Source organism: Dryobates pubescens, chromosome 24 (genome assembly GCF_014839835.1).
Source record: "Dryobates pubescens isolate bDryPub1 chromosome 24, bDryPub1.pri, whole genome shotgun sequence".
Taxonomy (NCBI): domain Eukaryota; kingdom Metazoa; phylum Chordata; class Aves; order Piciformes; family Picidae; genus Dryobates; species Dryobates pubescens.
The window spans coordinates 15,065,430-15,079,276 of NC_071635.1; the positions used below are offsets into that span (position 1 = coordinate 15,065,430).

The 13,847-nt window shown below is 40.7% G+C and overlaps 1 protein-coding gene across 1 annotated transcript in view; it reads right to left on the bottom strand.

The window, feature by feature from the left end:
- TTC29 (tetratricopeptide repeat domain 29) overlaps positions 1–13,847 on the bottom strand; it is a 95,705-nt gene that overhangs the window by 62,363 nt on the left and 19,495 nt on the right. Inside the window, exon 4 of the mRNA XM_054172517.1 lies at positions 4,287–4,510. Within this exon, the coding sequence (XP_054028492.1) occupies positions 4,287–4,510 (224 nt within the window). The remainder of the gene's footprint in view (positions 1–4,286; positions 4,511–13,847) is intronic.

The following is a 13,847-nucleotide window of genomic DNA, read 5'->3' on the forward strand; positions in this document are numbered from 1 at the left end:
CCCCTGCCGTGGGCAGGGACACCTCACACTAGAGCAGGTTGCTCAGAGCCACCTCCAGCCTGGCCTTAAAAACCTCCAGGGATGAGGCTTCCACCACCTCCCTGGGCAACTTGTGCCGGTGCCTCACCACCCTCATGGGGAACAACTTCTTCCTAACATCCAATCTGAACCTACCCATTTCTAGTCTGTTTTTCCCCATTCCCGCCAGTCCTAGCACTCCCTGACACCCTCAAAAGTCCCTCCCCAGCTTTCTTGGAGCCTCCTTCAGATACTGGAATGCCACAAGAAGGTCTCCTTGGAGCCTTCTCTTTTCCAGACTGAACAACCCCAACTCTTTCAGTCTGTCCTCATAGGAGAGGAGCTCCAGCCCTCTGCTCATCCTCATGAGCCTTCTCTGGACACCTTTCAGCACCTCCAGATCCTTCCTGTATTAGGGGGTCCAGAACTGGACACAGTACTCCAGGTGGGGTCTCAGCAGAGAGGGTGAATCACCTCCCTCGACCTGCTGTCTATGCTTCTCTTGTTGCAGCCCAGGATGTGATTGGCTTTCTGGGCTGCAAGTGCCCACTGCTGGCTCCTATTGAGCTTCTCCTCCACCAAGTCAGAAACATTTACATTATTTGCATCAGAAAAAGACCAAATAGGAATGAAGTATTGCCCATATTTTTACCTGTGTGTTTTAGAATAAGGCTGCACCTAGGGCAAAAAGAACTCTCTCAGCTATTTTTCTGAGAAGCTGCAAGGTTTAATGCCAGCTCTCTATCTTTAAATGCTTGGGAGGGATTCAAGTAGAAAAGCAATGAGATTAAGCTGAACAGAAAGAGAGACATTTTCTTTGCACGCTCTGCTATCAGTAACAGACAATTTAAGAAGTAAAGATCACCCCTGTATGATTTGGAGTTCAATCAAAAATGCTCCACTGAAAATGAGAACAGAACATTCAGTGGTGTCTGTAGAGGTAAACAGCCTCTACCAGGTAATGCTGATAACCAAACTATCACCATTTTCAAACCCAGAAAAGGATTGCTCTTTGATGCCAGCTGCATATTATGATGGATGGTGCTGATTCTGTCCAAGCAATCAATTTATGGCCAGTATTATAGTGTCCTATAACTACAAACTACTAACAAGATAAAAGAGATTAACATATCCCACCAATAAACATGGAAAGGGAGTTTCCTCTGTGCACTACGGTACCAGCCATAAAACTCTAAACTTGGGAGCAGCAGTTCTAATTTATATTAGCAATTAAGACAGCAACACTATATGATACAAAAAAAAATCTTAGGAGAGGGGGAAAAAAAACAACAATGAGGAAATTACTGGCTGACATAGTAAATGAAGTTTTGCTTTGCACTTACCACTTCAGGTTCAAACCCAACCCCTTGGTGAAGCTTAAATCGGTCAGAAAACTTACAGGCTAAGGAGATTTTGATTCTTACATTAATTTACTCCTGCTCTCCCTTCTTCAACACAACTGCAACCTCAGGACAGCATAACTGAGACAGGAAAACTTGCAGCTAGCCTAACACCACACTGGGAAACTCTCTCAGTCTGCAGCCCTAAACAGGGCTTTCAGCCTTTTAAGCTTTAACTGGTGGCAGCTGAAGAGCAAACGCAGGTCAGCTGCTGTTGTGACTGCTGCATCATGGTGAGTTCCAGCTGAGGTGAACTGCTGAACACTTCTTAAATGGTGTCAACTGGAGTTGTCAGGAGATCATAAGCCAGAGCCCCAAGCAATTTGATTAGAATCAGAGAGTAACTGGATTAGTGGAACTACCGAATTAGTATTTGATGAGCTGTATAATTCATGTGTTATCTTCACAGCACTGCCAGCTCTAACACCTGCAACACCAATCAGCATCCTCCCCTTCACATGCCAGGTGACTCAAGGCTCAGTTAACACAAATGAAAGATTTGTGCAAAGGTTTGTTCTGAAACTAGGGGTGGGAGGAAGTAGAAAGCTAACTATATATTCACATAGCCTATCAGCAAAGATGCTTGCTGGGTCTACTGGCACCTACTTGTTATTCTCTTTCAACAGGCAAAGTGGGAAGAAATTCTCTCCTTGAGGCAAGGTACAATCAATCAGATAACTGGTGGCACCTTGTCTCTGTGAGAGGTGAAAGGCTTGGAGAGCCCAGCTTGTAAGAAAAGCTTGGGTTCAGTGGGAAGAATTGTAGAATAGAATCATAGAATTGTTAGGGTTGGAAGGGACCTCAAGGATCATCTAGTTCCAACCCCCCTGCCATGGGCCCCTGCCTTTCATAGGGATAGAAACTGCAGAGTCAGCAGCACCTTGGCTCTCTGGGAGCACGTTTGCCAAGTCTGCTGTCACGTAGCAGTCAGTAACGCTGCAAAATATCACGCACTGAAGGAAAGCCAAATGCCCTCCTCAAGCAGCTGCAGGAAGCAGGTCCATCAAGACAAGCCACATCTACTACTTTTTGAATGTCAAATGTATGAATTTGAAATGTTCCTGCATCTTAGCACATTTCAGCCTTAGATAACTAAGCTGCATTTATAGCACAAATGGTGAGGGGCTGCAGACAGAGGGAGAGGTTTTTGTGAAGGGGGGAAAAAAGGGGGGGGGGGGGAAGGGGGAGAAAAGATGTGTTTTTTAGGAGATCTTCATAGAAAGAGTGATTGGCCATTGGAATGTGCTGCCCAGGGAGGTGGTGGAGTCACCATCATTGGAGGTGTTTAGAGATAGACTGGATGGGGTGCTCGGTGGCATGGTTGAGTTGATTAGATGGTGTTGGGTGATAGGTTGGACTCGATCTCAGAGGTCTCTTCCAACCTGGTCTGGTCTATTCTATTCTATTCTATTCTATTCTATTTAGGTTGGATGTTAGGAAAAAGTTCTATACAGAGAGAGTGATTGCCCATTGGAATGGGCTGCCTGGGGAGGTGGTGGAGTCGCCATCATTAGAGGTTTTCAGGAGGAGACTTGATGGGGTGCTTGGTGCCATGGGTTAGTTGTTTAGGTGGTGTTGGATTGGTTGATGGGTTGGACTCGATGATCTTGAAGGTCTCTTCCAACCTGGTTTATTCTATGTATTCTATTCTATCCTATTCTATCTTATCCTATTCTACTTCTATTCTATTCTGTTCTGTTCTGTTCTGTTCTATTCTAAATTGCTGGCAGCACACTTCTGTCATGGCAGTCTGAGTGCAAAACTTCTCTCTTGTACTCCTGTGAGCTATGGGGGTGCCCAGGCAGGTTTTAGTCCCACCCCAGACAAATCTGAAGATTCCCTCCAATCATGGGCTGGCCAGACTGCCTACCTAGAATTAGAGTGAATGGAAATAAACAAGCACAGCTTTTGGCTTTCATAGTAAATACAAAATAAATACTTTTTGGGGGGGGGTAAGTGCTGAAAGGGTTGGTTGGTTGTTTGCTCGTTTGTTTGCTGCTCCTTTTCTAAAGGAAGTTGTCTGTTTCCAGAACTCAATTAAAAAGCTTCAGTTCCAAACCCACAAGCTTCACTGTGCATTTTTGTATTTGTGACCATCCAAATGCAATCTGAATCAAGTCAACTGTAGCGAAATCAGCTCAGCCAGAAAGCAGCACTGCAGCCAGAGCTTTATCTGCCTCCGTCCCCACCATCATTCCAAAGGAGGAAGACAGAGTAAGTTATGTTACTATTTATAGTAAATGGAAATGATAAATATGAGTGCTTAGTAAATAGTAGGGCAATAGAGAAAATACAGTAATTTGGAATTATGTCCCCACTAATATCTAGTAATTCACAGGTGGCATGTTACATCTGTGTGCTGTATTTTATTTGACGTGTTCACAGTCCTTTTTAAGTCAGTCACAAATCCAAACACAGTTAGCAGACAGGGTATTTAATAAAATCAGATTTATAAAACTATTACTGTGGGAAACAGCCTTCCACCTATTAAATTTTTCTAATACAAGCCCAGCTACTCAAATCAATAGGGAGAGGGAAACAATAAATAATGAAACCGTGAGGAAAAAATAATTGAGACGTTATCAAAGCCATAAATACATCAAACATTTCTGCTGGTATCCACAACGTGCTCGACATCTTCCCCCCCCTCCCCTTTTTCTTTCCCCCCCCCCCTTCACAAAAAAACCTCTCCCACTGTCTGCAGCCCCTCACCATTTGTTCTATAAATACAGCTTAGTTGACTAAGGCTGAAATGTGCTAAGATGCAGGAACGTTTCAAATTCATACATGAAACAATTTGGAAGCTCCCCCCAGGCACCGGCGGCTGCGGCTCCCGCTGCTCCGCTACCCACAATCCCCCCCATTTACCTGCTCGCTGGGCCCCCTCAGCCCTGGTCAGGAAGTGGTAAAGCTGATCCAGCTTATCAGGCTGCTCCTCCAGGGACTTCTGCTGCCATATGTCTGACCCAGGCCCTGCAGCCTCCCTCAAGGCATTCCACTTCTGTATCAGAGTGAGGAGCTCGGAGAAGGACTCGTGATAACCCTGTCGCAGCATGTCTATGCAGATGTTCTTCTTGTATGAATTCCTGTTACTGGGAATAAGAAAGAGAGATTTTAAGCCTTTAAGCCTGTATTCTGCCTTCCACCTTACCAAATAAGTACAGATCAGTAAAAGAGCTTTTCAAGAAGAGACCTCTGCAATTCAGCAGCAGGGAAAGGGTAATTTCCTGCCCCCTCCCACATAAAGCATTCTGCTAAAATGCCGTATCCTAGGGAAGTAAATATGGCAATAATGAACAAATACCTCTCTCTCTCTATATATATATATATTAAAAAGGTGTTAAAAATACACTGATATTCTTTAGCTGGTACTGGTAAGAAAGGCTGACTGATGGCACACCCACCCCCCTCCACATTTACATTAGTTCATGAAAACACAATGAACTCTGAGTTTGCCTTAAAACAGCGTACGGCACGGGGGGGGGGGTAGGGGGGCAGAAATGAGGCTCATTCCACGCATCAGAACAATGTATATGTTAAATAGCTTTGCTGTAGGAATGTGATGGCTTGGTTTAAAATGTCAAACAAATGCTATGCCAGAATCATTAGATATTAATTTTGCTTCTGTTTAGCGTAGAGCTTCAGCTGCTACTGGTTCCCTGCTGCAAAAGTTGGGTCATTTCTGATCTTCAAATTAAATGCTGCAGTGAGGGATTTCTACCAAAGCCATCACCTTCACAAGCTCTGATAAGATGTGCATCTCAAAGAGTCATGTAACCAAATATTCTCAAGAGGTAATACATCTTTTGGGGAGCTATGGAAATCACCAAAATATTCCCCTTTTTTTTTCTGGTGTGGGTGTGTGGGGAGGGCATGAAACAATCACTGCGTCCTATCCTGGAGTAAACTGTGAGTCCAATGGGACTGCCTGTGACACTAAAGTATAGAGAACAGGCTGGATGAGGCTCTGGCCAGCCTGATCTAGTGCGAGGTGTCCCTGCCCATGGCAGGGGGGTTGGAACTTGATGATCCTTGCCGTCCCTTCCAACCCTGACTGATTCTATGATTCTGTGTAAAAGTTTGCAAGCAAAGGTATCTGGTCTGAGAAAACAAACCTAACCTTTGCCCTAGCAAAAGGGCAAAGATCTCCACGTGTTTATTTTATTGTGTATATTTCATCAAGTTCCCAAACTTTTCTCTTTTTCCCCCCATTTAAAATCCATTTAGCTTCAAACTCTCAGCAGCTTGAAAAAACCTAAACACAGAATGCTGAAAAGTGAGGTTTGTAATATAAGTGAATAAATTCAGGTGAGCTCCCGCTAAATGACAGCCTAATGAGACTAAGACTTCCAGCCCCAAAAGAGCTGCTGCAGTTCCTTAAGGATGCTAATTAAGGTGGGAAGTGATGTGCAAAAAAAATTTCTTAGCTAAATTCCAGTGAATATTTAATGTGGTTAAAAGAAAAGCTGATGACTTGGATGCACAGCAATCCTTAATCAATCAATCTATCTATCTATAATCTATCTATCTCTCTATCTCTCTCTCTCTCTATCTCTCTCTCTCTCTCTCTCTATTTTATATATATATATATGAAATAAATTCTATTTTATATATATATTTTCTCTATAGATATTGTATTATATATATTTTCTCTATATATTCTATTTTATATATATACATCTATATTATATAAATTCTATTTATATATTCTATCTCTATATATTCTATTATGAATATTCTCTAGATATTCTATTTTATAGCTATAAAAATACACACATATATTTTAAAATATATATATATTTTTTATCCATCTATTTAGTTATCTATTTTCCATTTCAGCTGCAGGACTGAGCAAGAAAATATTACCAAATCTTGATGTGATTTAGACCAGGCAGTACTGAATTTATGTTTAATCTGTAAATAGGGGGGGTGTGGTGTGTGTGTGTTAAGATTGAACAGCAAAGGGAAAATACATTGGGAGGGAAAAAAAAGGGGGGAGAAATAGATTGAAAAAAACCTGCCTGCAACGTTTATCTTTAGAAAAGTAAATAAGAAAGATCTTTAACCATTTAATCTGTCAGAATTTGCTTCATTTGTCATATATCAGATGCAGAATACACAGCTTAAAAATAATGCCAAGCTACTTTGTTTGCAGGCTTCAGTGGGTTCTCTGCTCAGTATATGGATTCTTTGGGGTTTGGTTTGGCTTTTCACTGGTTTAATATTCCAACTCAAAAATGAGTTGAATCTAGATTAAAAAAATTCCTACCCATTCCTTTGGAGGCCTCAAATAGGATCCTACAGTAATATACTCAGAGCAGTGGACTAAAAACCTGCATAGCAAACACGCAGCCACCTGCATGTTTGTTTATTTGATGTGTATGGGAAGCAAACAAGAAAGTACTGCTAAAAGATCTCAAACAAAGCATCATTCAGTTAACTGTTAACACTCTCTGAGCACAGCACCAATATATTCATGGAAAGAGAAAACACTGTGTCCATGTAAGGTGTTATTTCCTGCAGACTGATGCATTTTACCTGCAGTCAAAGCACATTTTCCCCACGAGCCAGAGTTATTAGCAAACTAACACAGGAAAATAAAACCTCCAGTAAAACAGGGCAATCCTAACAATTAGTGTCAACACTGCTTTACTAAATCCCATCCCAGTTAATAAGGAAACTGAAATAATGCTGATGTAGTCATATGGTACAGGACACGGTTTTGTCTTCGGCAACGAGAACAGACTGCAACTCACCAACAGTGCAGCTATCGACTGCAGAACCCTTCCAGTTATAGAGGCATAAAGATAAAAGCTGTCCCTCAGTTATACTTAAAACCAGAAAATACACAAAACGTGGAAAAAAAAACCCCCAACCCAACACTATTGTTTCCTAAAGTTTCTGCAATATACAAGCCACAAGGGACTGATTGCACCCAAACAATCAAACAGGGCTAGAAATGAAGGATGTTATGGGGATGAATGGGATTTGTGACACCTTGGAGAGCTTGACACTGCAACAAATTCTGGAGTTGTTTCAGATGTCAGAGTGGTGCTGGTTGAGAATGCCAGCGTCCTTTTTATCCAGCAAGCAGCGCTTTCGAGCAGAGCAGTGCTGTAGGTGACAGAAGTAAACTTTTCATGACATCTTGAGGTAAACCCCAGGTGAATCCTCAGCCCTCAAAATCCTTTTCATCCTGCTTTCCCTGATGCCAGGCATGTGAAATGAGAGGTTAAAAAGAGCATCTCTTATTGTCCATAACTGAAGAGGACTTTATTTCCACTATCAATATCAAGACCTGATCCCTAAATAATCATGCATGACCTATTTGATGAAATCCAGCAGTGTTTCCACCACAGAAATAAACTAGTTTATACTAAACCTTCCAAACCTTACCACCTAATAAACCATCATCTATTATGAAAGAAGCGACTTTATTCCCCGCCCCCGAATCGTATCCAGGCCAGTTTTAGGTTGCCTTTGAACAATTCTGTCACTTCACAAAGTGGAATTGAAAGGAGCTTGGCCTTGGGTTATCTGGGAGCAGAGATGTTCCAGAGGTGAACTCATCAGTGTTTATAAATATGTAAAGGGTGAGTGCCAAGAGGATGAAGCCAAGCTTCTATCGGTGGTGCCCAAGGACAGGACAAGGGGCAATGGGTGGAAGTTGAGGCATAAGAAGTTTCACATACAAATAGAAGGAAAAAATTTTTCACTGTGAGGGTGACAGAGCACTGGAACAGGCTACCCAGGGATGTTGTGGAGTCTCCCTCTCTGGAGATATTCAAAACCTGCCTGGATGCGTTCCTGTGTAATCTGGTGTAGGTGATCCTGCTCTGGCAGGGGGGTTGGACTGAATGATCTTTCGAGGTCCCTTCCAGTCCCTGAGATGCTGTGAGTCTGTGATTCTGTTCAATGGTCTCTGGGGGCATCTACTGGCAAGGTGGGAAACTGCAGGCGGGATGTGTTAGGCAGGCAGCTGGCAGAGCGGCACAAAGTGAGCGCAGAACAAAGGAAGCAGCCGGCACCGATTAAATGCGGGCTTCGCGCCGTTTACACGCTCCTTACGAGGCTGCGCTCCTTAAGCGGCACCTGACTCCGGCTTTGCAGTTCCGCCGTGACCGAGCCATGCAAACGCTGCCTTGCGAGCGCTGAAACTGGTGGAACTGGAAAGGAGCAGAGAGCTCAGGCAGTGTTTAATTTTCAAACTGTAAGCGTGAGGTGAATATAAACCCAAAGTCTCCCTTCCTCACAGATGTGTGCGGGGGGGAAGAAAAAGCTTGCAGGTGGATTTTATTAAAACAATTCCTTTGTAAGCAAAACGTGGAGGACATTCTCTGGTTGTGGTTAAAAAGGAGAGCAATTAACCTGGTTGTAATTTAAATCAGCCTTGTTGGGTTATTTTAACCCATGAAATTCCTACTGTTCCTCTGACTGCACCCCCGGCCCTGCCCGTACTGGAATCCTGTTGCTACATGGGGAAAACAGTGAACTGAGGTCCACTGAGTGGACCTGCATTAATGGGCATCATGCATTTGTCCTACACCATGTGGTATTTTATCCATGAAGCGCTGAAACATCCACAGTCTGTGTCATGGTGGGGTAGGAAGAATTTTTTTAACTGCTTTGTTTTTCTTTTCCCACCAAATAAATAATAACCACCAGTTAAAGTTGTCATTATAGTGGTCTCATGTTATAGATGATGCTTTCATGTAGTCTTAACATCACATGGGTGGAAGCAGCTGTTTATTGAATGTGGTTCTGCAAGCCTGGAAACAAAACCCTGCTGCTACTGCTAACACTCTGCTTTACTTGTACCTGGGTATTGCTGCAGGCATTTGATGGTTTCTAAACTCTACATCCACTTACTTAATTTTCTTTGTGTTATTAACATTCCATCCAGAGTCATACTGAGAAATCACAGAAAGCTGATTCTGGGCTGACTTTACCAGTGCAAAAATCATAAGCACTAACCCCCAGTGAGGCTAGTGAAATCCCACTTCTTGCTGCCGTCTCAGGTGCTGTGGTGTTGGACCTTTACAAGACACTTCTTGTTTATGTTGGTTTGATTTGCACATAGGTTAAACACAAAGCAGGAAAAGTGTTCACATATTTGATGTAACTGCAATTTTCCTGCAGATTTATAGGCACAAAATGGGAGGGGAAACACTTCTTGTTGCCACCTCGGGTGCTGTGGTATTGGACTTTTACAAGACTCTTAAGCAACGCTAGGAGATCGCAACAGCACCTTATTACGTTCCCTTTACCTGAAAACCCTTCACAAGAAGCCTGGATTTATTCCATACTTTACACTTAACGAGAGAAAAGAAGGAAGAAAAAGGTCAAGAGGTAATAACTGGTGTTAGATAGTCAGTAGAGGCACGAACTGGTCTTAGCATACAGAGCTTGACTCCACGCCTCATGTCTGATGTGGTCAATTACAGGCAAGGAATGTAAGTGCAGAGGTCTGCTGGTTTCAGGCGGCGTGTCTTGTTGTTAGTTTTAAGCCCAGAGTTAGTTTTAATCTCAGGGTTCATAGGATTTGTTTAGCAGTGTAGGCTGGTGCCAGCTGCTGATCACAGTGCAAGCGTACCGGAGCAATCCCGTTTTGTAAAGCACAAGACGGCACGGATTAAACAACGATAGTATATGAAATATTAAAGTGTACTTCCAGTGTAAAATAATTACTCTACCAATTATTAGAATGTTTAAAAACTGCATTCAAATAGGTTTCATCCACTTGGGATTTCCTTCTGCAGCTGGCAAGTCGGCGACTGATATAAATGCCTTAGATAACGACCACAACATTGTGGGAGAATAATGAAGATATTTGGGTTTTTTTTTTGCTGTATTTAAACAAATCTATTTCGCTTTCCCCTCCTATTTTGTGTCTATAAACCTGCAGGTAAGTTAAAATCAAATATGTGAGCACTTCTCCTGCTTTGTGTTTAACCTACATGCAAACAAAAACATAAACAAGGAGGCACCATCATATCCTGACCAAAAGGGGAAAAAAAGAAATGCACCAAGTAAAAAAAAAATATACTGTACAAAACACTAAAAATCCAAGAGTTTATAATTCCAGGCTGTCCACCCTCAGAATTGAAGGAGGAATTATTGTTTGGTTATAGCTGGACTGCCCAACTTTGCAACACCCTTAGTGACCCCCTTCTAAAATACAGCTAACACTTCTGCAGGGTCTTTTGGAGGAATAGAATAGAATAGAATAGAATAGAATAGAATAGAATAGAATAGAATAGAATAGAATAGAGTAGTATAGAATAGAATAGACTAGGATAGGATAGGATAGGATAGGACAGCATAGGATAGAATAGAATAGAGTAGAGTAGAATAGAATAGAATAGAATAGGATAGGATAGGATAGGACAGCATAGCATAGCACAGCACAGCACAGCACAGCACAGGATAGAATAGAATAGAATAGAATAGAATAGAATAGAATAGAATAGAATAGAATAGAATAGAATAGAATAGAATAGAATAGAATAGACTTAACCAGGTTGGAAAAGACCTTTGAGATCATCGACTCCAACCTATCACCCAACACCACCTAATCAACTAAACCATGGCACCAAGCACCCCATCCAGTCTCTTCCTAAGCACCTCCAGGGACAGTGACTCCACCACCTCCCTGGGCAGCTCATTCCAATGGCCAATCTGTCTTTCTAAGAAGCACTGATGCAAAGGTTTGGCAAGTCTGGAAGCTGCAGATCTGATTGTTGCATGCAGCAGTGCTGTGATCCAGGGGACAGGGCTACAAACCCAGGTACTCACATTGTTGAAATCCTCATTTTCATGTGTCTGGGCTGCAAGCCACTGAAGCTAGGGACATAGCTGACTTGAAAATACATCCCAGTGGTCTGAGTATCTGAGTTCAGTGTGAATATTTCTACACACAAGCCCTTTGGTGGGTCATGCCCTCAGCTGGTCAAGGCACTGAGCACCTTTTCACCATGCACTGCTACCCTTACAAAGCTCTTTAACTGACTCAAGGCAGAGCCCTCTTTAATCCTAGCTTAAAGACTGCCCATTTAAATACTTTTCTTTTAATGAAATATTTACTTGATGGTAATGTGTTAAATTGTAGACTATAGTAATCTCATTAAAGAAAGATATGAAAGTACAGTAAATGCCATTAAATAGTAATAGATGGTTAGCGTGCACATCAGAGTTCTGGATTGCTAAGGCTGAGAATTAAATTAGATTGGGGTGGAGTGCTGGGGTTTAATCCTAAATCCTAAACACAAAGAGCATAAAATCCACCCCCCCACCCCCCCAAATATGATCAAAAGAATTCCCTACCCTAAACAGTGAACAACAAATGTTGTGTGACAATTTGCACCTAGGAGGGAATGATGGCCACTTGAAACTGACTTGTTGTAAGAGCTCTGATTTTTGGGGTGGTTTGTTTTAAGTATGAAAAGCTTTACAGAGCTCTGCCTTCAGAAATATCGATAAAACAATGAAAATAAACCAGAGAATAAATGTATAGGTACTTGATACCAAACATACAGCTACAATCACTTTCAATTAAGTTATTTAACAGCAAAATAAATATTTAGGGACTTGATACCATACATATAGCTATAATCACTTTCAATTAAGTTATATATCAGTAAAATAAATATATAGGTACTTGATACCATACATATAGCTATAATCACTTTCAATTAAGTTATATATCAGTAAAATAAATGTATAAGTACTTGATACCAGACATATAGCTACAATAACTTTCAATTAAGTTACATATCAGCAAAATAAATGTATAGGTACTGGATACCAAACATACAGCTACAATAACTTTCAATTAAGTTACATATCAGCAAAATAAATGTATAGGTACTGGATACCAAACATACAGCTACAATAACTTTCAATTAAGTTACATATCAGCAAAATAAATGTATGGGACTTGATACCAGATATATAGCTACAATCACCTTCAATTAAGTTACATATCAGCAAAATAAATGTATAGGTACTTGATACCAGACATATAGCTACAATCACCTTCAATTAAGTTACATATCAGCAAAATAAATGTATAGGTACTTGATACCAAACATACAGCTACAATAACTTTCAATTAAGTTACATATCAGCAAAATTAATGTATAGGTACTTGATGCCATACATACAGCTACAATCACCTTTAATTAAGTTACATATCAGCAAAATAAATGTATAGGTACTTGATGCCATACATACAGCTACAATCACCTTCAATTAAGTTACATATCAGCAAAATAAATGTATAGGGACTTGATACCAAACATATAGCTACAATCACCTTCAATTAAGTTACATATGAGCAAAATAAATGTATAGGGACTTGATATATATATCTTTTTATATATATTGATATATATAGCTACAATCACCTTCAATTAAGTTACATATGAGCAATGCAATGCTTCTCATCTACTGCCTCACAGTCTCTGTCTGTTGTCAAACCCCACTTTAACCCAAATCCTGCAATCAAAGGTGGATGCGAAACCTGTCAGTAGCATCCTGCAACCAAGACGTACACGGAACTGGCTTCCTTTTGTTCCAAGCCTGCTCTGCCACTTTAATACTCCACAAAATGAAAAATTAATCAATTATAAACATCAAAGGGCGGCACGGGAAAAATGTGTTTGAAAAGGTACGTAAGCGCCGCGATAATTAAGAAGCATCGCTAACCCAGAAAGCAGAAATACAAACTGAGCGGTGAACTTTCGGGGACATTCTGCCCCTGAGCCTCAAAGGCAAAGAAAGCACTAAAATTAGAGATTAAAAATGCTGTCCTGATAAAAAAAACCTTCTTCACACAAGAGCACACACACCTGTGATTATTTCGAGCATGATGAGGAAATAAAAAAAGAACAAATCAAACCAACCAACCCAAACATCTTTCTCACTTTATTTCTAAACAAACTCTATTTGTTAATAATAATAATAATAATAATAATAATAATAATAATAATAATAATAATAATAATAATAATAATAATAATAATAATAATAATAATAATAATAATAAAAAATTTCAAAGATATTTTGCAGACTTATTATTTACCAAAATGAAGTATTTCTCAACTCATCCTCTTTTTATTTCAGGCCTGAGAGAGAGAAACGTCTGGGTTTAGGAACCTTTTCCACCTGTAACTTTCACGACAGTGGAGAATTTCTCTGCAAGCTGCTTTCACAGCGTAGGAAGAGATAATGATAATGATTTACTTGCTGGGTCTTCTCAAGCTGGTGCTTGAGAATGTGGTAGTTTTAGGCTATGCCTTTCAAATTTTGTTACACATTTTTTTTTTGAGCAGAAAAGTAAAAGGATATAATAAATCTAATGAATCACCATTGGGTGGAAAAAGGAAAACCAAAGGTAATTCTAAACAATTTCGTTGGAGAAATATCTGC